This window comes from Gavia stellata, chromosome 1 (genome assembly GCF_030936135.1).
Source record: "Gavia stellata isolate bGavSte3 chromosome 1, bGavSte3.hap2, whole genome shotgun sequence".
Classification (NCBI taxonomy): Eukaryota; Metazoa; Chordata; class Aves; order Gaviiformes; family Gaviidae; genus Gavia; species Gavia stellata.
The window spans coordinates 70,623,059-70,649,270 of record NC_082594.1 but is presented as its reverse complement, the minus strand read 5'-3'; the positions used below and the strand labels follow the sequence as shown (position 1 = coordinate 70,649,270).

Sequence of the window (26,212 nt, the reverse complement as noted above, 5' to 3'; positions counted from 1 at the left end):
TGAACTTTGGAAGTCCTTGCTGCTACTATGTGCCCTGTAACGCAGTTCACGTGGACGGACAGAGCCACTGCATCTCCATCATGATCTCCACTGATATTGATGCACCAGCTGCAATAATATTTCAAGTAAATCCCTGATTAGTTAGGGGAAGGTCAGCTATTTCTGACTGGCCTCACCCAGACAGAGAAACAGAATGAAGCTCTGCCATCAGTGTCCTAAAATAGAAGGTCCTTTTCATCTGTCAGGCTTGAGTCAGCCACGTGGAACACAAATTAGGAGACGCAAATCAACTCACAGGGCATTGGAAAACACAGGCAGAAAGTCAAGTGAAGAGAAACTTCTTCAGATATGAGCTATATTCTCCAAACAGCTTTTTAGTCACTTTCCCAAAAATTTTATTTATTTTACTGCTTCTTCTTAAGTAATTAAAAAAGTAGTTGCTTTTTTTTTTTTTGAAGATAACTTTGATAATGAAACTGAGTGTGGGGATATTTTTTGGAGGCTTCTTTGCGGCTCTGGGGGTTTTGCTTTTCTTGGTGGCATTTGGAACTGATTATTGGCTTCTTGCTACAGAAATAGAAAGGTGTTCAAAAGCACCTGAAGATGCTGGGGTTAGTATGGACATTTTTATTTATAATGAGAATTATATATGTAGGTTTCTTGGATGTGTTTATTTGGTAAGAATTTCCTTCTGTATGAGCTTTTGAATATACTCATTTTGACCTTCTGGAGGCTTACAAGCCTACTTCAAAACCTGTTGTAACCAGTTGTAATGAACTCTAAAATGAATTTATCTTTTGTGATACTACTTTTGCAATATGACATTCTTTCAAAGGAAGTATAACTATAGCTAACCTATATTCAGACAGGCTGTGTTTCATTATGATGATGGTGGTTTTTGCCTCAACATCTAATTTCAGTTGAACTTGATTCTTTCAGCCCTTTAAAAATTGTACCATAATGGCTTCTTTCCTCTTCTTCACCCCCCTCCCGTAGGTAGAGAAGGCCACTTTCCATCATGAAGGTTTCTTCTGGAGGTGCTGGTTTAGTGGAAATGTAGGAGAGAATAATGCCAGCATGTGGAATTTCTGGTATAGTAAGTAGCTTTTTCCTTTTACATTATCTACAGTAGTTTGTCTCAAAATTGTTCTGTGGTTTTTTTTCTGTCTTATGAATCACCAGATTTCATATGGCTTCTTTGGTGATCATGTTCTTCAGCTACCCTAAAATAAATTCTTGACAAACATTTTTGTAATCTGTACTGAGGGAAACCCTGGGACAAAATCATGTATGTTTAACTATCAACTTACGCTGTGAGTGTTACGGCTGTCCTGTTAACCTGGGTCCATTCTTATCAGGACAGTCTTTTGCCACTTACTGTTAAACAGACTGTTCATTTCAGTAACGTAGGAAAAAGAGCTTAGTGGCTAGGATGGTCCATGAATTTTTGCTTGAAGAGTTTCTCCAACTAGTTCTATGAGTGGGTTAAGGAGGGCATGGGCAATTCCACTGTGAAAGTGGTGTAGGACGCATCATCTCCAGAAGAATTCCTCTACTAAATTCACAGATGACCCTTTGCTTTCTTTCACTGCGTGCCAGGATTCTGGAAGATCATATAGTATTTTATAAACAAAATCTCCCATGAGGAAGAGGCCAAGCAAAACTTCTTTTCCTGTCTTTGAACCCACCTCTGAGGTACAGACCTCTCTCTCGTTATTGCAAGATTTCCACAATCCTTGTGAAAAGTAGATGCCGTCATACAAATTTGACTTCAGTAACCCATGTTTTGCTAAATATGTTTCTTGGTCTTAGGTGGCAAATGTAATATTCACCATAGTTAATTTCCCCTTGTTATTTATCTGGAGAATTCTGTGGTCAGGAATCTGAAATTTAAATGTGGTTTAAGCTAGAGTCAGCGTTTATCTTTCACAAGGAAGAAGGTCATGTTTTTATAAGCATTTAATATAAAGTGTGAAATAACCCTTCTCTGGGGATATTGATTCCATAGACTAAACTCGTATTTGTTGAGACAGTGAATTTCTGAAGATGCTTGGTATTTTTCATTGTTCTTTCACTAGAGAAAAAGTAATTTCCTGGGTTTTTTCCTTTTTTTTTTGGTGGGACATGCAACAATGAGACAGACTTAATTATACGTCTCACAAGAGAAAGGTACATATGCATATAAAAGTGTAGGTATGCATTGCATATAAATTGCAGTGTGCCAGATCCTTACCTTCAGCATGGCTGCTTTACTGTTCCCATAGTACCAATCTGTGTTGCTCTTTAAGGAGTATTTTTGGCTGGATAACAAGGCTGGTATCTCTTACCAAAGCAAAATCCCCTGTAAAGCTATGGCCTGGGAAAGGACCTGGAATCTTGACCTACGAAACTCAGTTTGCCCATTTGAAGAACAGGCTTAAAATATTTTATTAAGGCAGTAAAATATTAATCTTTAGCTTTCTTTCACTTTTAGCTAACCAGTCACCTTCTAAGAATTGTACTCATGCTTACCTGTCACCATTTCCTCTTATCCGAGATGAACACAATTCAACCTCCTATGACTCTGCAATCAGTAAGTATTTTTTTGGCTGCAAATGGATACAGTGCCTGTAGTTTCAAGAAAACAATTTGGACGCTTCAGTATAAAACAGCCTTATCACTCCACACAGTTTAATTAATGGAGTTTTGGTGTTTCATACTTCTCATAATTTTACAACATGCATATTTAAGCCACTGTTTAGCAAAGCACTTAAATTTTAAGCATGGTCGCAGAATGGAAGTAATTTCTAAAAAAAGAGGCATTTCCTTTTTTAGTGCTTTTTTATCCAACATAAAAAAGTATCTTGCTGATGATAGGAAGGCTGAATGAATTAAACAAGTACTTCTCATGTATTCCCATAAAACTGTTTTTTTGTTAAATAAATAACCACATGTGGAAATATATTGCGTTTTTACTTTATAAAGAAGGAGGAGAGGGGCCTTGGTACTGTCTAAGTTTATTCAACTAACTCAGATATACTGCAGCAATCGCTGGATGTGCTGATTTCTCTCCATTGATACTATAGGGAGATGAGGCACTGAAATTACTCTGAACAGTGTGTGCCATACGTGAATAATGTAGCCTAAGGTTGTAGCAATGGGCAGTTCTGTTTTGTGAACTAAGCTCTTTTTAAATATATATATTCTCTATAATAGTTCAAAGTACTTACTATTTTAAGCTGAGATATTAACACCAAGAAACTCTAGTTCAGTAAGAGAGATTTGTGTATATATACGGAAGATATATACTAATTGAAAAACTTATGTTTGAATAATGCCTGGAAAGCTGTTTTTACAACTCCACTTAAAAATATTGGTCGCATTTCATCAGATCAAGGGCTTTATGCAAATGTATTTGAAGTAAATCGCTTCTGATACCTATTTCATATGACTTTCTAAATAACCTGTTGTGTGTGGATGCTGCATGTCTCTGAGCCCGCTGACTCAGTGACTTAAGTGTTCCCTTCCTGTTCTGAAGCTGTAATTATGCCTTTGCTAACTTGGAAGCGTCTTCAGAATCCAATTTTTATGCTGCAGACATGAAAAAAAAAATAAGTTGGACTGATAATGGTTCTGTTAATCTTTAGAAATTATGAACTGTTTGTCCAGGAAGAATTCAGACCTCACCATTCAGAGATCTGATCTGTAACTTCACAGCACATCTAGAACAGTTTATCTTTCCATTTGAAAGTGACAGTCATCAGCTCCAAATAATCTACACAGAGTTTGTATTCCACCATTCACTCATACATTCACACAGGTTCCTCAAATTATATTGCATGATTACACAGAAGTGGACAAACAAAGAATAAGGAAAGGAGAAGGAATATCATCAGAAGTTTAATTAATTTTAGTTAATGTTTGCCAAAAGAACCACTGCTCAAATATGATTTTCCTATCTATATTTCATATTAGGAGATTAAAAATAGACAGAACTGTACTATAGATGCTGGCTTAGGTAGAGTATATTCAGAGCCATTCCTGCTATATAAATAGATGCAGTTGGATTGCTTTCGAGCTCATTAAAACTGAAGAGGATTTTTTTTTTTTTTATGCCTCCAGTTCATTTTCAGCATCCAAGCTGAGTTATTTACTAGAGCAGGTATGCTTGTTCAATAATCTTTCACAACTTTTTATGAAGAAGGTTATGTCAACATCTCTTCTGTTAGTTCAAAACCTGTTTCTCCTTTAGTTTAGTTTGACAGTCCTGCCCATGATATTTGGCAAACAAGTTTTTAAAACTTCGCTGCAACTGCAGTTGCTAAATTAAGAAATACTAGAAGGTTATCCTCCTCTTGATTCACAGTGGAGGAAATGCTTCTCTGTAAAAGCTGGTGGCAAAAGCCCCCACTTTGATTTCATGAAGAACAAGATTTCATCAACTATTTGTACATCCAGTTGGCTGCATCTAATGCCATGCATCAACTAAACACAGAGCAAAAGGGCACTAGCAAAAGATTGAGGTTATTGTCTCTTTTTTTGGTTCTGCTACTGTTTCTTGGTACAATATTACCATTTTCATGGCTCATAGCGTTCTCAACAGACTCACTTTTGGGGATTAAAAAAGAAATCTCCCACACAGGTTTATGACTGTGTTTTTAGTTAGTCCCTCGAGTCCTATTTTAATTAGTAGTGGATGAGAAGAAATATTCTGTCGTCTGAAAGATACTTAGTTTGCTCTTTCATAGAAAAATAAACAGCTGAATAAAAAGCTTTGAACTCCATTAGAAAAATCAAACATGTATGTACAACACATTTTCCTAACAATCTCTAACTTTCTGTTAACAGAACTGTTAGTTTCTGAGCAAGCAAAGGCACGTGACTTCTTTTACAGACTGTTTGGCTTAAGAGATTTTGGGACCTTTTCAGAGGAATTTGGATTTAACTGCAGCCCCTAGTGGAAACACGTGTGGTTTGTTGGTGGAGTGCCATGTTACCATCCAGTTAAAAGGGCTCAGGCAAAGATAAGTTTCCTGAGGAACATAGAATCTCCAATGATTTTTGAGTGCAGTAGCTGGACCAAGTTCTCTGTTGACATAATTCCTTTGGCTTTACTATCAGTACGAATTTGGCTTAGAGTGTTTCTGAGCCAGAATTCAGAAGAGGGTCAATCTATCCTCTTTTAGATTATTTACATCTTTTTGTGTGTTGGTTTTATGGTGTTTATATGATTGATAGTTCCCAAAAGACTCAAACACTGAAGGCCTTCAAGTTTAGTGTTTTAGTACACTTTACAAAGCTTTAGACCAAAGGCTTGGTTCATCCTGCTATGCAAACCTAGACTATGAGCTCTTGGTGTCAAGAATTATAGTCTTAGATGGAAATGTAAAGACAGAAGAGCCTACAGTGATGCTTATTCTGGGGATTTGAATGCATGTTTTAATGTTTCAGGTTTCTTTTCATCATTACTGTCAGATGCATGATCAGCTTTGAAGGGTTTGATAGCACTACTTTGAAATTGCAGCTTTCTATATCTTTTAATCACAGTTATAATGGTTTTGTTCATTCACTGGTTTTGTTAAATATCTTGGGGGAGTGGGGAGGACTTCACCTACCGGCAGTGTAAGGTGCGATCCACAGCTATGCTAACCATCGTTTATGGTTAATGCGCGTAAAGAAACTTGCAGGCCATGTCATTTATCTTAATCTGAAATAGGCATCTAAATGAACTCGGGGAAAGCCTGACTCTAGTGACTTTCTGTGATGGTACAGCGGTTTATAGTTAACAGCTATTATAGTGTGCAGCTATTATATAGACTTAGACAGCACCTCATTGTGTTGCCAGCACATTCATTTATATGATGATTCATAAACATACGTGCAACAAACTACAAGCTAGGATTAAAAAAAATGAACTTAGCCCATACAATAGAATTGTCAGAGTAGTGACCTCTACATTCTGAAATAAACATGCATTTGCATAATCATAATCAGATTGGTTATCCCATCAGGTTATTTTTAAAACACAATAGTACAGTACTTAAATAATAATTCATTGCTAGCTAGATTAATGTATGGTATCATGTCATTAGATTACTTAACATTGACATTCAAGGACTATCACACTTTTATAAAACTCTCTTTTACTACAGGACAATACTAGGCCTGTTTTTGAAAAACGTACAAAGTCTTTACTCGTACAAGTAGTCCCATTGGCTATAGTGAGATTATTCCTAAGAAAAAGAAGTGCAAGATCTAGCACTTAGTCAAGTCATTAATTTTATTTTGAGTGGCTTTTTTTTCATCTTGATTTGGAAATAAACAATAGTTCCTTAACTGTCATAAATTGCCCCAGTGCCTTCTGAAGCTAAATTGGAAGGCATTTAATGGGGCTGTGCTGACACATTATTTTAATACTCTGATTTGTAGTTGCTCGTACTTTTTTTCCTTACCATTAGTATCTTATTTTGTCCAGTGCTGGGGACATTGCCAGCATTTGAAGTAGTGCCTAATATAATGTAGGATACAGAATGTTTATAGGACTGAAGCAAAATTGTTGTTCAGCAACTGTTACATCTAAAATGGTGTGATCAAATTTATTGGCAGGTTAGTTACTAGGTTGAAATTAACCTAAAGTAAGCTAGAAAATATCAGCAATGGAACCTGAAAATAAAAATTATACAGTGAAATGTTAGCAGTAGCCTATTTCTAGGGCAAAAAAATGCTGTTGTGTACAGTCACGTAATTGCCCATGAGAGATTGTAATACAGTACATTTACTAAGGGAGAACTCCCCAGCCACCAAGCAGTGATAAAGCAAGGAGTATTTAAAAAAGCAATGTATTCATACTGTCAATATTGTATTTGGGATATTAAAAAAAAAGATATTATTACTACTAAGGGTTAGTAAAGGGTACTGAGTGAAACTGAGAAAAGTTTTGCAAGGTTTATTGTGTTTCCAGGTGTGTCTCCTGCGCTGCTGCTGAGACACGTGATCTCATTTAAAGCTGTTTATCTGCAGAGAAGATACTCCTGATTTAGAGCAGTTCAGGCACTTTGCCTTTCATTGTATTTTATACTGTGGGTGGCATTTTGGTACCTCTTGTCAAAAGCATTTTGATTTCTTTTACATTAAATAGAGAGGTAAAAAAGACATATTCTAAAATACAATCCACAGTCAAATCACAGGTAGGGTTCACTTTAGGATGTGAGCTTGTGGGTGAAAAGGTTCACTTTAGGATGTGAGCTTGTGGGTGAAAATTCAAGGCAGCTTTTCCAAGTCATTTTGCCTATCCTTAGTAATGTTTATGCAGCACTGTATTCACACATGCTTCAAAAAGTTTTTCAGCTTTGTAATGCTTAATAATTTGTATTGATATTAAATTCAATATTAAGTGGCTGGGTTTTTTTTTTGATAGGCCATAGAAAATGCATGGGCTGATGGCTGAGATATAAAACACTTGAAGTCAGCAAGGGCAATAAAATACGTGGTATGGTTTCATGAGGTTGATATTAACATCTCTGATGATAGTAGATTGGTGTCGCATTGTGTCATTAGTTAACCTGTTCCTGAATAACCCATTATGGAGCTTCAGAGGTGTGTATGGCTACTACACAAGAAGTGTGTGTTGTAGGTGACATAGCTGTGTAACTTTGTCAAATATATTATTGCTTCTCTTTCATATCATGCACCAGTAACATCTTAAAATACAAATCTGTGGCTTCAGTTTATAATCAGTGCTGGGGCCTACTATACTGAAAAAGGGGGCTTTTGATAATTTTCAGACTTTTCTCCAAAATTTCATCTGTTACTCAAAACCAGGTACTTCTGATTTTCAAATGATGCAGAAGTCTCCAGAGGGACCTAAATTAGGACCTTTAGGGAGAAAAGCATGTAGCAAGGGAAAACTACAGGTCATGCAATTTTGAAGGCATATACTGCAGCTATAATGTCCCCATAGTATGCAGGCTGAACGGTGCAGAGCTCAAAGACAAGTATATCATGTGTACTCCTGTTTTCCTTTAAGTACTATTTTATTTTTAGGCCTGCCTGTCACTGCCAAAGCAAATGTTGTACCCAACAAAGGGGCAGCTTACCAAGACAAGTTACAGAACCTTCTGTTTAGCACTCTTGCAACACAGAGCAATGGTATCTAAGATTAACACCGCAGATAGGTTTACCTCAGATTCTGCGGTAGTGCTTGTACTTTATTTCTTTTATTGTAGGAAATCCTTGAATTAATGCATGTATTTGAGGTAGCTAACTCAAACAATCTGTGTAGTACCTTGCAGAGGCAAGGGTACTCCTTGTTGTCTGGACTAGAACATGAACTGCCTCAGTGAGACTTGAAATTGTGCAAAATTCTGTTAACACTTTGTTAGATACACTGAACCATTTTTTTTTGAAACAGGCTGCATGAATCACTGTGTCATCCCTTTTCATGGGATATAAAGAAGCATAATTCAAAGCAGCATGTTCTGTTGCATTTTATCTGTCATGGTTCACCTCAATCTCAGAGCAGCAAAGTCTTTGACTTGAAGAGTAAGTTCATTCTTAGGAAGGTTTAATTTCAACCAGCTCTTTTGTGTTCATCTATAATTGCCAGCTAAGCTAAATGACAACAGTAGGGCTGCACTGTAATTCTGAATTATTAGCCCTGTAGGAACTGATCTCGCCCATCTAGGCAGAGAAGGTGGGAAATGTAGTCTGAGCAAAAATATTCTGAGTATGAAGTAAGTGAAGCCTTCTTTGCAGAAAAATGGTTGCTTTTCAACTCCCTTATTAAAGAAAAAGTCTCAATGCTCTTAGGATCTTCCCTCAGACCTGTGCCACAAATGATCCAAGTGACTTACTGTCTTGCACATTAGAGGGGGTAGTCTTTTGCTTGAAAAGTAGCAGATTCGGAAGCATTGCAGACTTTTTACCTGTCAACTATACTCTATTTTCTAATTGATGTTTAATGACGGAGTTAGCTGGATAAACAAGTATTAGGATCATCAGAATTTATCCATGATTCTCTAGAGTAAAAAATTATTTCTAGAGAAATAAAATGGAAGCTTATTTCAGTGATAGCTAGGTCAAATCAGTATTTCACATGCAATGCATAAAGTAGTTATGCTGTTGGAGCAGAGAAACAGCTTTTCTCTTGTATAGTTACAGAAACAGCTTTTCTCTTCTATCGGTTACATTTGTAGTCCTTTTGTGTTCTGTTTCCAGGAATATTTGAACAAATCAAGCTTTTCTGGTAAAATTTCACTAAAAGCAGACTTCAAAGAAGAGCAGATAATTAAATTGGATACTGATTTTGTAATGCTGGAGAATCTTGTGCCCTCATCCATTCAGAAAATAGAAACACTGCTGTATGACTTAGGTGACTGACCATAATGATATCGAAGAAAGCTTTTTCAAGGTCCATTTTGGCCAATGTGTCCTATTATGTAGCACGACTTTGAAGTACCTTGGGCCATCCGTGTAAAAGAGTTGGGTGGTTATAGACTGATTTAGCGGTATTAGGTTTTAAATGAGGAAGTAATGTCCCATGGACTTGGGGACTGCGATGAAGCTTAGCAAAGTAGCCCCATGAGTAAAATAATACGAAATTGCTTCAGAGACCCAAGACTGAAGGACTTGAGAGATTTACCTTTCTAGGTCTCCATTCACTGTCCATTTGCATTAAGTGAATCATTTAACTATGTGTTTAGCTTTAAACAGGTGCCTAAATCCTGTAAGAGGTAAAGTACTTAAAGCAGAACACACACTTAACTGCTTTGGTGAACCACAGCCTTATTTCTTACCTACTGTTTCCATGTTTTTTTGTTTATGTGGGAAGAAGACTTGTATTGGCTATGAACCAAAACACATTTTTAACCCTTCTGCCCGCTACTTTCAGACACATTCATCCTTCCTGTGCCCAAATCTGCTGATCAGTGTGGCAGAAAATTGTATCTCTGAATGTTTGCCTGGATTAAAAAGGATGCTATTTAAAAAGTGTGGCTAACGTGATGTGGTGACCGTGATTTAGCTAATACCTTTACAAGGCTGATGATAGAAGCAAGATGGTGTATACTTTAACATGAGTTAAGCTGGTCAAGTTAAAACTGTAGATTTTTGGAACACATTAGTGGGAAGCACAAGTGGATAATGTCTAGTGCACCTTCGGATTTCAGATGAGAGCAAACATGAATTATTCCAGAATAGCTGGCTCTTAACAAGCTGTATGAATTTGAAACTTTCAGGATATGAACCAGTATAATAGTTGCTTGGTTGTGTTTTTCCATAACAGTAAGTAGGTGCTGTCAAATGATAAGTGGCAGTTTCTTTTGTGACTCACTTTTCCTGACTTGCCAGCTGGCTTATATGCTTTCCCTCAGTTGGGTGGAAATGTTTTTCACTGACTGAATTGTCAATGCTTCAAGATTTTCAGATCTGACGATGGAGATCTTTGCAACTCATAATTTTACTAATGGGTTGTGTTAATGTACCAATTTTTAAATTCATGGGAGAAATTTATGTAACTCTTGTAGCATTTGTAAAATGATGACTTTGTTAAATGGATGTGCAATTAACCAGCTAAAAAAAAATTGTTAGAAAGACTTTTCTGGCCAGAGTATGTCACAAAACTCTCGGCTCATTTATCACCAGCTGCATCCATTAATTCAGCACTGCTTAGCACTGTCTAACAGAGGCTTCTGAAACATCACATTTTAAATTTAATAAAATACAAAGAGCTCTAGAGTAGGAATAGGCTGGTTTAAAATGCTTAATTGTTTTTCAGAAACCCAGGTTATTATTTTTTTTAGTTTCTCTCCCCTCCTGCTTTAGATTTGCTTCTATTGAATATGACTATATGTAAGGAGAATTATCCAGTTGTAAATTGTAGAGAATTACAGGTTGTTGTCAGTGATATGGTCTGAGCACAAAGAATGCCAAGACGTTACAGCTCTCTGCTTCTCCCAGACAATTTTGGTAAAACAATTGTATCCTGTCAGTCCAATCATTTACCCGAAAGAATCATTGCTTCAGCTTTGGTGTACCATTTTCTGAAGAGCATAAATTTGGTCAAGTTGCTCTCTTACAAGTCACTGCTAAATATTAAACAGATGGATTTTATTCATGGTAACTTCCAACCTATTTTCTATGATCATCTTTGATAAGGATTGGTGTTCAAACTTAATTTGGTCCACATGATATACAATGTATATGCACAATAGAATGAATGTTTTGTTTATTAATATGGCAAGTGAAAAGAGAAGTGGAAGCGAAAAATCTTTGTTAGCCAAATATGTCACTTGTTTAAGTTCTAATAAGTGTTGTATTCTTTTTTTCCTTCTTCCCTTTCTCCAGTTTATCGAGGTTTCTGGACAGTTCTTATGCTCCTGGGAGTGCTCACTATTGTGATGGCTAGTTTCTTCATCATCTGTGCAGCTCCTTTTGCCAGCCACATTCTGTACAAAGCAGGAGGAGGCTTTTTCATCATTGCTGGTGGGTATACTGTTAGCATCAGAAAGGATGAGGTATTTTTTCCATTTTCCGTGACCAAAAATTATATTAATCATGGTGAAAAGAAAGAAAAAGCATATGCTTCTATCCTTTGGCTTGTGGAGTACCTACCTTGGAGACAATTCTTCCCACAGTTATTTAGTCATGAAGGTATTCTAAAAGCTACTTTTAGATTAAGATAAAAAATCCAGGGCAAGCCATGGAATTACACTGCAATTTCAATCTACTTTTTTAGCAAGAAAAAGAATGCCTATTTAGGGATGCCGCCTTATAGGATTCTCAAGGGCTTTAGCTAAGGAGACGGGTTTTTTTAATCAGTGACACAAAAGATGATTACGGTGGGCTCTAAAGAAGTTGGAAGACACAGCATAGTCACATGACCAATACAGGATAAATGTTTTGGATGTGATTGGATTACACAAAATAGTTGTCACATATGAGTAAGTGGGAGCTCTAAACCTCTGTGACTGAAAGACAACAAATAACTGAATTCCCTCCTTCCTCATAACCCACACGTACTATGGAGGATGCACCCTTCCAGAGTTCAGCTGATATGGGCAGCTCTCTGGGATGCTGTTCTGTTAACCTTGAAAAGTCTGGGAAGATGCCACACTGGTGTGTAAGATACAGTTGTGTAGGATGTGAATGATAGTATGTGCTCAATCACTGTTCTCCTTTGTATAAAGCCTGGTGAGAGGCAGTTCTGTGAGAGCAGTGTTGTGTTATGGTGCAGAGCCACTTGTGTCAAGACCAAAAGGCCTGGGCTCTCTTTCTGCTTCTGTTACTGACCTGCCAACCTTGCTTACCTGCTTCACCTCGCAGGTCTGCATACGCAGCTAGTGATCATTATTCCCTTTTAAGACCCTCAGTGAAGTGTGGGAAGTATTTTGTAATATTTTTGCTGAAAAATCTCCTGCATACTTGCATTTGATCCCTTGAGAGTTACTCCTCCACTCTTTTAAAAGATGTACAAAAAATATTCATAGTCTGATGGAAATCCTAAGATATTTCAAGGCGTTTTGTCACTAATTTGCAGGGTAAGAGCCCATGTGAGTCCTGCTCTTTTCCTGCATTTGTAATCTGTAAAAAACCTCAGTTGTCACTAGAAAGTAGCAGAGTCTGTTGGAGAGGAAATGGGCATTTGAAAGGCACCAGGAACTGATGGGCAGAGGTTCGAAGCGACATGTGTGTTCTCCACTCTGGGTCAGTTCATCTGCCCTCATTTAGGCAGGGGTAGGTTAGATCCCCCAGCCTGCACTAATCTCCCTTGGCTTTCCTAGGAGGCCTGCAGGAGGCAATAACATTCATTGGCAGTCAAAATGGTAGGTGTGTAAGAAGTTCCCTCAGCTGGGGATTCATTTTGTCATGAAAGAGGGGTCTAATACGGGTCAGATTAATGCATTATGGAGGAATCCTACACCTGTCTGTCCTTTACTGAGAGAATCTAGAGGGACTATTTTTTTAGGTGTGTGAAGTTAAGTGAGCTTTTTTATCCCTGTGTATGACCTTGGGCCTGTGTCTTTGTCCCTCTCACCCTTTGTCCCTATAGAGCAGATGTTCTTAAAGGGAAATCCTGACTTTTTGCTCTCTATATATGTAGTATCTTTCAACTTCCAGACTGTTCTCAATCAGGGCTTCAGAAAAGACCTGTGTCATTTTTACGATTACCATTGTTGTTGAAAAGCAAAGATATTTAGCAAAATCCTACTATGATTTGCCAAAAGGTAGTGGTGGCGGCAGAGTATAGGACCCTGGAGCCATTCAGCTTGCACAAGGCATTTTGGCTTGGGTAATGGGACACAGTTTCTGACCAAGCTCTTCTGCATCTACTCCCAGTCACACCAGTAGGGCGGGGCCACCTGGGGAAGGTACTTACTGTAATATCATTATCCTATCTAACACTTCAAATCACCCACAAAAACATTAAAAAAGAGTTCGTTGCTCTCAGCTCTTCTCACAAGTCCATTTACTTCTGTAGACAAGGTGAGGGTTTAATTATATCATGAATTAAAATCATACTGGAGGGAGTGACCATACTGACATAAGAAGAGCTTATAAATACTTTTCATTGTCAGTAGTTAAAGCTATGTCCTCTGGGATGTCTTGGACAGCAGCTCAGTTTCCTGTGGTGTTACTGATCAATGGCCCATCATGTTAAATTGAAAGTAGGAGGGATTCTCAGACCCAAAGGTGCGACAGCATGAAATTGCTGTCTCTCTTTCTCTCCCAATAGGAATTCCTCACACTAGCTAATATCTTAAATCTGGGATAACTTGGGGGCAGAGCAAGGTAAGGTAGAACCTGATGCAGAAGAGGAGGGGTTTAGCCTGCCGCTAGAAGGCAGGGTGGTGTGCTCTACTGTGTTCCCTGCTGCCCTGACCCCTTCCTTTCTCCATCTCTTTCAAGACTAGAGAGACTGTTCATTTACTGCCCCCCAAAGGAAAACAGGGCATGGAAGGGGACAGTGATGAGAAGTGGTGCATATTTACCACTCATAGCAACATGTGACCAGGATGCAGCCAGGGTGTGCATCTATTTACACACAGACCTAATGGGAAAATGAAAAGGTGTAATGTGACTTAGATCATAGGTGAGGTTAGAGTTCTTGTAAGACAGAAACCAGCATATTGTTTTGAAGAAAAAAATGAATTTTATACATTGTTTTGAAAGGGCCTGGCTGCTGTCTTACCATAAAGTTCAAGTAGCTGTTATGCTGGAGAGAATAGTAAGCTTCTGAGAAAGAAGTTAGACAAGGTGGTTGTTCTGTGGAAGTTTGGAAGAAGATAGGAAGATCAGTAATTTTCCTACTTACATATATCTTTAAAGAAAAATATTAGATGAAGCAATTTTAATACCTGTTATTGTACTGAAGTATCTGTATCCTTTTGCAACCTTAACTGACAGATTACATAGCAGATAAAAACTCTGCCTCAACTGAAGAGAACAGCTTGTAGAATGGTCTGCTGTGCCATCTTAGGGTTCAGAAAGCAGCTGAAGAAATTACTGTGAATGGGATTCATGCCAGCTATTTAGCCATCCAAAAGCTAAGTGTTTTGTATTAACTAACTGCTTAACATTCTAGTGTCAATAGTAAGAAACACACTTCCAGAAGGACAATTCACCTTTTCTGTGCTAAAGCAGATAGACTTGCCTTCTGGAGGGACCTGTGGAAGGAGACTAAACAGAGATCCTGAGTGACATACATAGAATAACTTCAGGTTGGAAAGGACCTCTCCTGGCAATCAGGTCTGATATCCCTTTCAAAGCAGGACTGGCTTCAAAGTTAGATCAGTCAGCTCAGAGCCTCATCCAGTCAAGTTTTAAAAATCTCCAATAATTTATATTCCACAGCATATTTGGGCACTTGTCCCAGTTTGACCAACTTTATTGTGATTTTTTTTTTTTTAAACTTACATCCACCTGAAATTGTCCTTGCTGCAGCTTGTGACCACTGTGTTTCATTCTTCAGGTGTCCATGTCTCTGAACAGTCTATCCCTATCTTCTCTGTAAGTCTATTTAGAAAGATGAAGACCTTTTTCTTCTACAGACTAAAACTCCACAGCTCACTCAGCCTCTTCTTGTCCTCCATCCCCCTAACCATCTTGGTGGTCATCATCTCAGTTTCTTGGTACCTCTCTTTCACCAGGGGCCCTCAGACGGGACACAGTATTTCAGATATGATGTCAGAAGTGCTGAGTAAAGGGAAATATTATTATTTTCAAACCTGCTGACTGTTCTTGCTGATGCAGCTCTGCATGAGGTTAACTTGCATTTCTGCCAGACCTGCCTGAATTCTTGCACACTGAGAGGGACCATTCTTGTGCTTTAAGGAAGTTGCCTGTGAGGAACAAACAGTTCTTCTGCGCCCCTTTGCCCTTCAAGGCATCCTTTGTCCTTCAGGGCAGCCTTTGCCCTTTGAGGCAGCCTCCACCCTTCAAGGCAGCCTCCCTTGTGGTCCTGCCTACCATTTCCCTGAGCAGGCTGAAGTCTGTTCTTCTGAATTTCTGGGTCTTTAATCTTCTACTCACCTTCCATATTCCTCCTAGGATACTAAACTTTGCCATTTCATGGCCATTATAACCACAGCTAACACCATCTCTCATATTCCTGACTGGTATTACCTTATTTGTGAGTAGCAGGTCCAGCAAAGCACTTCCATTAGTTGGTCTGTTCCACAACTGTTTCAGAAAATTATCTTTGCAGTCCAGCTGCCTCCCTCCTGCATTGCTTGCTCTCTGCAATGTTGCCCTTCTAGATGATACTGGGGTGGCTAAGTCCCTCGTGAGAACCAGAAATCATAACTATTTTTCCAGTCCACTTCCTCTTCTTGATTGGGTGGCCTGTAGCAGATGCCCACCGTGACCACACCCTTTTTGTCCACCTTGTTGATCATAACCCATAAGGTCCTACTACTTAGAAGATTTCTGTCCATTCAGGATATTTCTTTGTGCAGACTGCAGCCATCCCACCCCATCTTAATTGCCTGTTCTTAAAGAGGCTGTGTCCATCCAGCAAAGCATTCCAATCAAGCAAGCCATCTCACCATTTCTGCAGCTGCAGTGGCATCATCCATCATCCAGTGACTGCATGAACTTGAATTCCTCCTGTGTTATTCCAACACTGAGTTCATTTATGTACATGCATTTGAGATGGGCTTTCAGTTGTGCTGCTTTCTTAGTGGAAGTGTACAAGCCTCCTTCATTGTTCTGTCCCATGCATATGCTCTCCTTTCCCTTCCCCCTGCTTCTATGGAGGCTTTGATGTCCATCTGCCAATGGTCCTTGCTTGCATCTCTTCTCACAAGGTTACTGAGCCTGTTACTCTTTCCCCACTTTGTCTGATGGATGTTGCCTCTTCCCAGCAGTCCCCATATCTCAAAGATGGTCCTGTGGTCACAGAAGCCAAAGCTCTGCTTGCGACACTAGCTACAAAGCTAGGACCTGATGCACAGTGTATGCCAACTTTTGTACGGTTTTTATCCTTTGGGCAACAGGTTTGAGACCATAATCACCTGGGCCCCCATGCCCTTACGTCTCACCCTCAGAGCCCTGTAATTACCCACTCAAGGACTCAAGGTCTCTCAACCAGCATCACTGGTGCCCATGTGGGTGAACTGCAAAGGGCCTCCAAGGGCCAAAGGAGCCTCAGAAGCCTCTCCATTGTCACATATCTGGGGCCCAGAATAGCAGCAAACGTACCCACTAAGCAATTCTGATGTCTGATCTGTGGCAGAGTCACACACCTGCCTTTTCTTCATCCTGATATTTAAGAAAGGCTGCCTACTTCTCTTACTGAGTGGTGCAGCTGAACTACCACAAATGGAGAGGCACACGCAATTATTAGTATTGATGGCAACTTACTGACTAGCAGCTTTCCCTATTAAGCTTTGTAACCATATTAACTACCTGAGGCTGCAGGTGAAACTACAGATGCTGTGGGAAATGCTGTGGGGAAAAAGTGCGTATCGGTTCAATGATACCACAGTCAGTGACTTGAGCACTGTCTTTGCAGCCTCACCTCCCTGTCTACAATATCAGAGGATGGACCAAGAGCAGCTATAGTAGTGCAAACTGTAAGAGGCCTTATAGTTGCTTCAGAGGTCATAGGAAAAGCTGCCATAAAATAATCACTTAAAGCAGCCTTCAGTAAAGTCCATAATTACTCTGGGCCTGTTCCTGCCTGGGTGGTGGTGAAAACTTTCCTCTTGTACTGATGTCAAACAAGCAAGCCCCCAGGATGTGCACAGAGCATTACAGAATCACACCCTTGTGAAGAACCAAGATTTGAAGTACCAGTATGACTTCTGCTTCCTGCCAAAAGAGTGAAAAAAGCTGATATTTTAATTCCAGCTCCTAGACGAGGACAAAAATCTGTCTTCGGAGCTATGTGCCAAATCCCATACACTCTTAAGTGGGATCCTCTGCACATACTTTGGAGTGGAATGTCAACCATACTTTTTAAATAAAGGTCACAAGAGGCCAAGGTAGGTGGTAGAATCTGTAATAAGGACAAGGACAGAAAAATGCAGTTGAAAAAAAATACATAAACACACACATGAAAGTTTCCCTCAAGTGAGATAAACAGTTCTAAACTTCTAGGCACAAGTAAAGAGCTCATATCATTCTTTCCAGCACCTGTTGTCTTCATGTCTGCATAGTAAAAGATTCATGCCATAAACAGCCATTCACCATTGACAAGTGAAAGGCATTTCTACGTGGGAAGAATAAGTACTAAAGGCCAGCAAACTGCTTCTTGAATTCATAGACATTTCTAAAGGTTCTGTATTCTTTCTCCTCTGCAATATGCACAAGTATTTGTTTGAAAGAAATTCAAAAGAATAAATGCAAAAGACAGAAAAGAGTGACCTCAGAGAAGTCCCTGTCTTATCACACTGCACAGAGCTGTGTATCAAACATGTGTGTTCTTAAAAAAATGCAAAATGGAAAAAAAAAAGAAAGAAAAAGGAGGGGGAGGGAAGTACTTATTTGTCTTAATCTCTCTCAGACATACTTCATGTTCTAGGAATAATTTCCCCCATCATTCCTGGTTCATGCAACTGCTGTTTTATTTTATACTCACTAAAAGGCAAGGGCAAATGGACACCAGCACACTATGCAAAAGGTCTAAATGCCGAAAACGTAGAAATACATTGTTCCTAAAAATATTTGCTTCATGAAATTGTGGAGGTTTTATTTCAATCTCAGTAATTTTGCCTTGGAGCTTAGCTAAGAGAGTTCATGACATTTACAGTAGATAGTCAGTGCAAAACTGCAGGAACAGATTTCCCAGAATAAATATATATTCATTTTAGTATATTATCCTCCATTGTGAACAGGCATTACTATTACACTTGTAATGGATACTTTCTCAACTCTTACTGGCATGACTAATATTCTGAAGGAAAGAGACAAGCTAGTGAAGCAAGCTTGTGGATACAGAAGTAGGATGGAATAGCAGTAGTGTAGTTATATAAATAAAGAAATTCTCCCCATTGCTTTCCACAAGCAGCATAAAATTTATCTAAGAAAATACTCTCCAGCAGTTAAAGGGTCAAATTCTGACCTCTTTTTAGTTTTGCATGGGCTCTGCCTATGGTTATTCCGAGTTGCTGGTATTCCAGTGACTGTACTAGATTCTTCAGAATCAAGTCAAAATCTTGTGATTGGGGGTGATGTGAAGAAATAGGCTAATTTTAAACTTTTTGCTATATATGATTTTTCTTCAAAAATACGGTATTCCCTACTGTGGTGGGTTGACCCTGTCTGGACGCCAGGTGCCCACCAAAGCCACTCTATCACTCCCCTTCCTCAGCTGGGCAGGGGAGAGAAAATACAACAAAAGGCTCATGGGTCGAGATAAGGACAGGGAGATCACTCACCATTACCGTCACGGGCAAAACAGACCCAACCTTGGGAAATCAGTTTAATTTATTACCAATCAAAATCAGAGTAGGGTAATGAGAAATAAAACCAAATCTTAAAAACACCTTCCCCCCACCCAGCCCTTCTTCCCAGGCTCAACTTCACTCCCAATTTTCTCTACCTCCTCCCTCCAAGCGGCGCAGAGGGACGGGGAATGGGGGTTGTGGTCAGTTCATCACACATCATTTCTGCTGCTCCTTCCTCCTCACACTCTTCCCCTGCTCCAGCGTGGGGTCCCTCCAAGGGAGACAGTTCTCCACAAACTTCTCCAATGTGGCTCCTTCCCACGGGCAGCAGTTCTTCACGAACTGCTCCAGCGTGGGTCCTTTCCACGGGGTGCAGTCCTTCAGGAACAGACTGCTCCAACACAGGTCCCCCACAGGGTCACAAGTGCTGCCAGCAAACTTGCTCCAGCGTGGGCTCCTCTCTCTCCACGGGTCCACAGGTCCTGCCAGAAGCCTGCTCCAGTGCGGGATTCCCACTGGGTCACAGCCCCCTTCAGGCATCCACCTGCTCTGGTGTGGGGTCCTCCATGGGCTGCAGGTGGATATCTGCTCCACCGTGGACCTCCATGGGCTGGAGGGGCACAGCCTGCCTCACCGTGGTCTTTGCCAGGGGCTGCAGGGGAATGTCTGCTCCGGCGCCTGGAGCACCTCCTCCCCCTCCTTCTTCTCTGACCTTGGTGTCTGCAGAGTTGTTTCTCTCGCATATTCTCACTCCTCTCTTCCCCAGCTGCTGTTGCACAGTTCTTTTTCCCCTTTCTTAAATATGTTATCCCAGAGGCGCTACCAGCACCACTGATGGGCTCGGCCTTGGCCAGCAGCAGGTCCCTCTTGGAGCCGGCTGGCATTGGCTCTATCAGACATAGGGGAAGCTTCTAGCAGCTTCTCACAGAAGCCACCCTTGTAGCCACCCTTGTAGCCCCCCTGCTACCGAAACCTTGCCACACAAACCCAATACACCTGCATACAAATTGAGGCAGTGAGATTTTGCAATGATGGAAGCTAGTTTAAAACACTTAAGCAGACTAAGATAGACAATTGCTTAGTAAGATTTTGTATTGCCTTCAGTCCAAGGCCTTTCCTGTTGTTTAAGTACACTCCAGTGAATGGTACTTCACTGACTGGTGTAAATAACCAAAGCAGAATGTTGTAGAAATAGTGTAGATGTACGCACAAAGTAGAAGGATGGAGAGGCAGAAGACTTGTATTTATTAGCAACTCTGTTATGGTATGTGTTATGTGTTAAGCAAATCTACCTTGCTTTGATGAGCAACACTCCTTTGAAAACCAGAGTCAAGAGCAAAGCTTGGATACGTAGAACCTCAGAATCTCAGATTAGCTGTTTCTGTGCCTCATTTTTCTTTCTAAAAAATGGAGCTTTTGATCTGTATTTTTGTAAACACCATATAAAGTGCTGACTGTTATTTGACATGACTATTACCATTCATAATGCATATCTTGTGGCCTGTAAAAAATACTTCACACGTTATGTGTATCTGAATTTTACACGCTACTCAGTACACTGAACAAATTGTTTGTACTCTGTTCTTGATACTGCTTTTTCTTCAAACCTTTCTTGCACCATTAACATCCCTCCATTTTGTTAAAATAAGACAGTGCAAATGGACATGAGATCATATAATCTGAAAAGAAACAGTATTCTTTTGGAATCTAACAACCAGATAAATATTTAAGCAATAGTAACCATTCATTAAGCTCATAACTTGCCTTTGAATCAGGTATTTTGATGCAATCAGTATGGATGCCAGGAGGAAAAACCTTTTAAGTCAAAGAGACTTGCACATGTGCTTAAATTTAAGCACAATCTGAAGTGCTTAATGCAGAGGAAGGAGCGAATGCCTCTGGCCCTAAACATCAAACATTTTAAGTAGATGCATTAGTGATAATGGAAGTACAAGATCTCCTTCCCTGCTCTCACCACTGCTTCTAATGTACTCTAACATCTTGGGAAACAAGACCAAATGGACAAAACAGAGGGTCTACCTGTTAAGAAATGCTTCTGTTTTCCTTTTTCTCTGTTACTATTTGTAACATACAGGAGCGTCAGTAAAAGCCTGTGAAAGTGCTTAACTACCATGAAATCATTAACTTTGTGAAAATTAGACAAAAGGACCACTAGCGAATGAAATGCTGTTGGAGGCAACAGGACATGGTCAGTTTTTACTTAGCCTGATTCTACTGTTCAAGACATTTCTTGAACACACTAAGCAATATACCTACTAATTAGCCTCCATTAGCAGATAGTGAGAACCCTTAAATACTCCTCTAGTGCTTTAATTAACTAAGAGGGTTTATATATTCTCCCTTTCTTTTTCTTTCTTTTAAAGAAAGACATTTATCTCTGCTTGATATACATTTCTTCAGCAAATTCCCATACCCAGCAATTTGCCACACACAGGTATTAGCAGCTTGCTGTGAAATCACACGATGGATTTCAGCTTCCTTGAAGTTGTTTTACCACTGGCAGCACTGGCTTACTATTTTGCACCTACATGGAGTTGGCTCTAGTTTAACCACCTAGAAGGTGTTGCTTCAGACTGTCTGAAGAGCAAGGGGTGCCCATTTCGAGATTAAAGCACCTCTGAATGAGTTTTGTTTTAATGGCAGATGCTTCTGGCTAACTGGGCTACGTAGCTTTGTGTTGGCCCAAGATGCTGGAGGTCAAAAGCATTCCAGATGTGCAAGGCCTGGTTACACTTACCTGCTGCTACAGTAAGGGAATATACGTCACTACTTTCTGTAATTACTGTTGTTTTGGACTAAGTTTACTCTGACAAAGAGAATAAATAGAAGACTACAGATATTTGAAAATGCATAGGCACAGCCATCTGAAGAGGTAAATTCCGATGTTCATATGGATTGTGCCCTATTATCAATGTATCTTTCCAAATCTTTGGGCTATAATTTTTTTTTGAAACCTTGAACAAACTCCATGTTTCTAGTAACTCCATTTATGAATTGGGCCATAACTCCATTTATGAATTGGAATATTTTTACTTTTTACATCGGAAGTTACTACTTCAGTTTGGTTCTAATTTTCCTGTGTTGCTACATTATCTGTTATCATTAGATGTTCTGTTATAGGAATCTTCTGCTCAATTTGACTTATATTTGGAGAGTCTTCAATTTAATTTCTCATTCTTTATGTCTGGCCCTAAGTTGGTTTAATGGTTTAAGGGGCATGGTGGTGTTAGTTGATGGTTGGTCTTGATGATCTTACAGGTCTTTTCCAACCTTAGTGATTCTGTGATTCTGATTCGGTGATTCTGTGATCCTTCTGATTGTTTCACCAGTTGTATGTTTAATACAATTGCAGCACTAAATTCCATCAAAATTGAGTTTTACTTAGGTAAAATACTTTCAAAATTGAATTTTAGAGTTGAGTATTGTTTTTTGTAAACTTTGTTATTAATTTGAGTCCTAGCAAAAATGTAATCCTGGAAGTGTATTTCATAGACAGGAAATGTGTCTGCCTCCTCTTTTATTTAGTTTTTCTCCTTTCTTTCAGCCTCATAAAAATTGCAGATCCTTTGGGATTTTCAGTCACGTTTTGATTATGTCTCAGGTTAACTACTTCAGCTCATTTTTTGGTGGGCTTCAAAAGGTAGTGTTGACAAACATTGAGTTGTGACTTCTCTCCTGTGAGATGTTCAGGATATCCCGAATGTAAAGGTATTACATTTTGACAATAAAGCACCAACAAGAATGTCACCAGATCACCAATTTAAACTGCTGCAGCTAACCTGTCTGATTTTGCCTGAAGTAAATGAGGGAGTGATGACAAGGGTTGCTCACAGGTATGTGGGTAGGAAGGGCAGGGAAAGGAGGTGGTGACGCAGCATCTCAGGGTGGGAATGGGGAAAGGTAACCATGACACATCACCAGACCGGTGGTCCCCCAAATATTTTAATGTTGGAATAGATAGTCCTGCTGCTGTAACTGTGCTGTGACAGCTGGAGCTCAAGGAGCAAGTGGGTACAGGCTGGAGCATGCAAAAAATTCAGACTTGTGCCCTTGGTTTTCCAGCAGATCTGCTAGAGCATCTGTGCTGCAGGCTTGCATTTCTCAAGTGTCCACATTCCCCTAAAGTGAAATGAAATATTAGGCATGCAACTAATACTTTGGAAAGCACTTTCTTCTTATATCTCCTGGAGCATAGTAACAAAGAGATTAACAAAGTTTGTAAGGACATGAGCTCCTATTACTATCATGTGTAAACATCCAAAGGCCTTTCAGAGGAGTGGTTGGGAAAAGGCTGTGAATTATGTGGTGGTTTAATTCCAGGAAACTGATGTATCCAATCTGAGGTTAATAGATAGAATAGATAGAATTGATAACAGAACAGCCTATTTCATAGCTATTTAATAATTGTTGGGTTTTGTTCCTATACCAGGAACCTCTTTTCTAATGTGGAGGATTTTGAATGAAACATATCTGAATTTGTCTGCAAAATATTTGAGCAGAATACTCCGAAGGCAATATGTTCCAAACAAAGCCCTTTTCATAAGAAAAGAGAAGCAAAATATAGAGAGGTGAAGATGACAGAAAGATTTCCCACCCTTTTCCCCTTTACATATCTCATCCAAAACACTGTGATAGAAACAATGTCAGAGTTTGGGAAGCAAAAGTAGGGGTTTTTTTCCAGGTCGTCCTGTCCCGTCCTCCCTCCTTCCCCCTCCTTCCCCCTCTCTCGGCTCCTGAATTCAAAATGGTAAATACCTGCATGAATTTTGTCCCTAAACACACCTATGTTTCGGTCTGCCGACCAAAACCAGATATATCTTTTGTAATGTGAGTATGCCTTTCAGTGCAAATCAGAAGCAGGATGGAGATAGTGCTTGTTAGAGGAAGCAAAGGCATAAAAAATCCAGTGGTGGCTGACTGTGCCTTGCAGACGAGGCCTCAAGCATTGGTGGGTTTCTAGGTATTACAGTAAATGCACCCAGCATTTGTCTCACACTCTGTTGTTAAAACCCAGTGTTTCTTTTCCAGGTGTCTTGTTTTCGCTGGTAGTCGTGATGTATGTCATCTGGGTCCAGGCGATGGCTGATCTGGAAAACTACACAAACATGAAAAAAATGGATTGCCCAGACTTTGCTGTTTATGTACGCTATGGCTGGTCTTTTATGCTGGCTCCTATAGGAGTATTTTTTTCTTTATTAGCAGGAATGCTGTTCTTGTTGGTAGGGCGTGCCATTTATTTACACTCAGACTAGTCATACACTGCTGAAGGGAATGCAGGAATCCCAGTGAAACTTCATGACAGTTGTAAACTGGAACACAATTTTATACATTATTACCATTACGTCAATCCTAAGTACGCAGGCATACTTCTGAAGTTCTTCTGTTACTTGTTTAAGGGTAAAGGACACAAAAGTCAAACCAGGAAGAAACCACCTTTAGTCCCAACTTGTTGTTTTTAATTCTTTAGAAAGTACCCACATGGTTCCCCATATTGTAGTATTAGCAGCATTTTTGCAGTTTTGCAAACAGAGGAAGGCAAAAATTTTCTGCAACCGAAAGCCCAACATGAAGTGGGCCAAATCAACATTTTATACATTTGTCTTTTAACATTTACTTTGTGCTTCTGCTTGTGGAGAGTGGTACAAAGTGGAGGAGAAAGCAAACATTCAAGCACAGTAATTCAGTCTACCTCCTCTCCTGTTTTCCACTACTTGCCTTAGCTTTAATACAAGCAAACATGTCTGCACTTTATAAAAATAGAGTGCAGTTGTTCATGCAGCATCCATGGGAAGAGGACGAGAGAGAAGACAATTGCCGTGAACAGCGACCTGGTGCTAGTCTGTACATGTAAAAGCTTAACTGCTTCCGTTACACGTTTCTCTTTTCTGTACACATTTGAAAGCTGTATACTTCTGTATTCTGAAATTCATGGTTGTTGCATGATTCTATCAGCCAATATGCCATAGTTAAATCACTAGCTGAATTTATGCCAAAATTGTACTTTGAATTATAGCATTAATATTTTAATCAAGCTTTAAACCTTTTATTTTTGAATGGAATAACTGGCTCCTCCAACAAACATCTTCCTGGTTGTGTAAAATGACTTTTTTATTAAAAAAGGTTTATTATGAAGACAAGATCTAGGACATGAAAATACATGTTCTAAGTAGCCTTCATTTTCCAAAATATTAAAAATAGGCATTGTAGACCAAATCCAACTTGCCTACTAGTCATCCCAGGGAAAGCAATGAGCCTAGCTATGACAGCAGGGAAGATGGATTTGGTTCTGTGTTGTAGGAGTGGCTGGTTCTCTGTGTATGTGTGTGTGTGTGTGTGCGCGCGCGCGCGCATGTGTTTGGAAGGTGGGTGAGGATGGGACCGTATGCATGGTATGGAAAAGATGGGGTGGAGTTTTAACAATGGGGAAACTTTGTCTGGCATTGGGCCCAAGTTGAAATTAAATCCAGCTGAGTGTGTTGGTTTTCACTTTGTAACTCAATGCAGAATAGTTTGGGACTGATGGGGAAAAATAAAGACTGCATGTTGGTTTCTTCTTGTTCATAATGCTTAATTCCACAGCTGTTATGAATACTGAAAGCATCACTAAAAGGCAGGAAAGGAGTGCCCACCTAGAAGATGTGGTGGGCCAGATTGGATGTTGCTTCCATTTTGGGAGCTTTTGTGATTGGAAGCTTTCCAGCCTTCCCTGCTACTTATTTATTTTTCCATCATCAAGATTAGCTTTGTACATTATAGAACAGGAAGACAACAAGGGCGGGGGGTAGGCGAGCTGGGACTATGAGGTTTGGAATAATTACCAAATCACAAAAATATTTTTATTGGCAGCTAACATGGTGTTTTTAATTACTGTGTCAGAGAGTATGATGGGTTAATTTTAACCAAATACTCATAAGCATGTATATGAACTCCGTATAAATGATAGCCATCCGGAGAACATTAGGGTTACACCATAATGCCCTTGGTTAGTCAGGAAACACTGAAATTAACCCTGCCCCTTGTGCATGTGGTATTATATTCCTGCCCTTAATTACACAATCACATACTGTTTCTCAAATAATACAATCTGTTGGTATTTACCCCCTTTACAGTCTAAGATACTCACTGGTAATTGTGGAGGTAAATTCAATAATCAAGAGTTATTTGACTAGGTCCCCCTCCCAAACCCTGTCTGCTTCTCTGCAGGGGAGAGTCCTTCTCCACAAGAGCTTAGAGGGGGCAATATGGTTGAGCCACTTTCTTGCAACTTTTAGACGCTAGAGGAATTGAGAGGTGCCTCAGAGCTGGACTTCTTCCAGCAGGCCTAA

At 39.6% G+C, this 26,212-nt stretch overlaps 1 protein-coding gene across 2 annotated transcripts; it reads left to right on the top strand.

The window, feature by feature from the left end:
* Positions 1-315: 315 nt before the first annotated feature.
* Positions 316-25,433, top strand: TMEM182 (transmembrane protein 182). 2 transcript variants are annotated; one of them, XM_059821315.1, is made up of 5 exons: positions 316-611; positions 1,003-1,096; positions 2,474-2,572; positions 11,323-11,460; positions 23,916-25,433. In XM_059821315.1, exons 1-5 carry the CDS (start codon positions 471-473, stop codon positions 24,137-24,139), a joined length of 696 nt encoding a protein of 231 aa, XP_059677298.1. In that variant the 5' UTR covers positions 316-470; the 3' UTR covers positions 24,140-25,433. The 2 variants fall into 2 exon arrangements, with proteins under 2 accessions (XP_059677298.1, XP_059677292.1); XM_059821309.1 differs by having other exon boundaries at positions 997-1,096.
* The last annotated feature ends 779 nt before the right edge of the window (positions 25,434-26,212 follow it).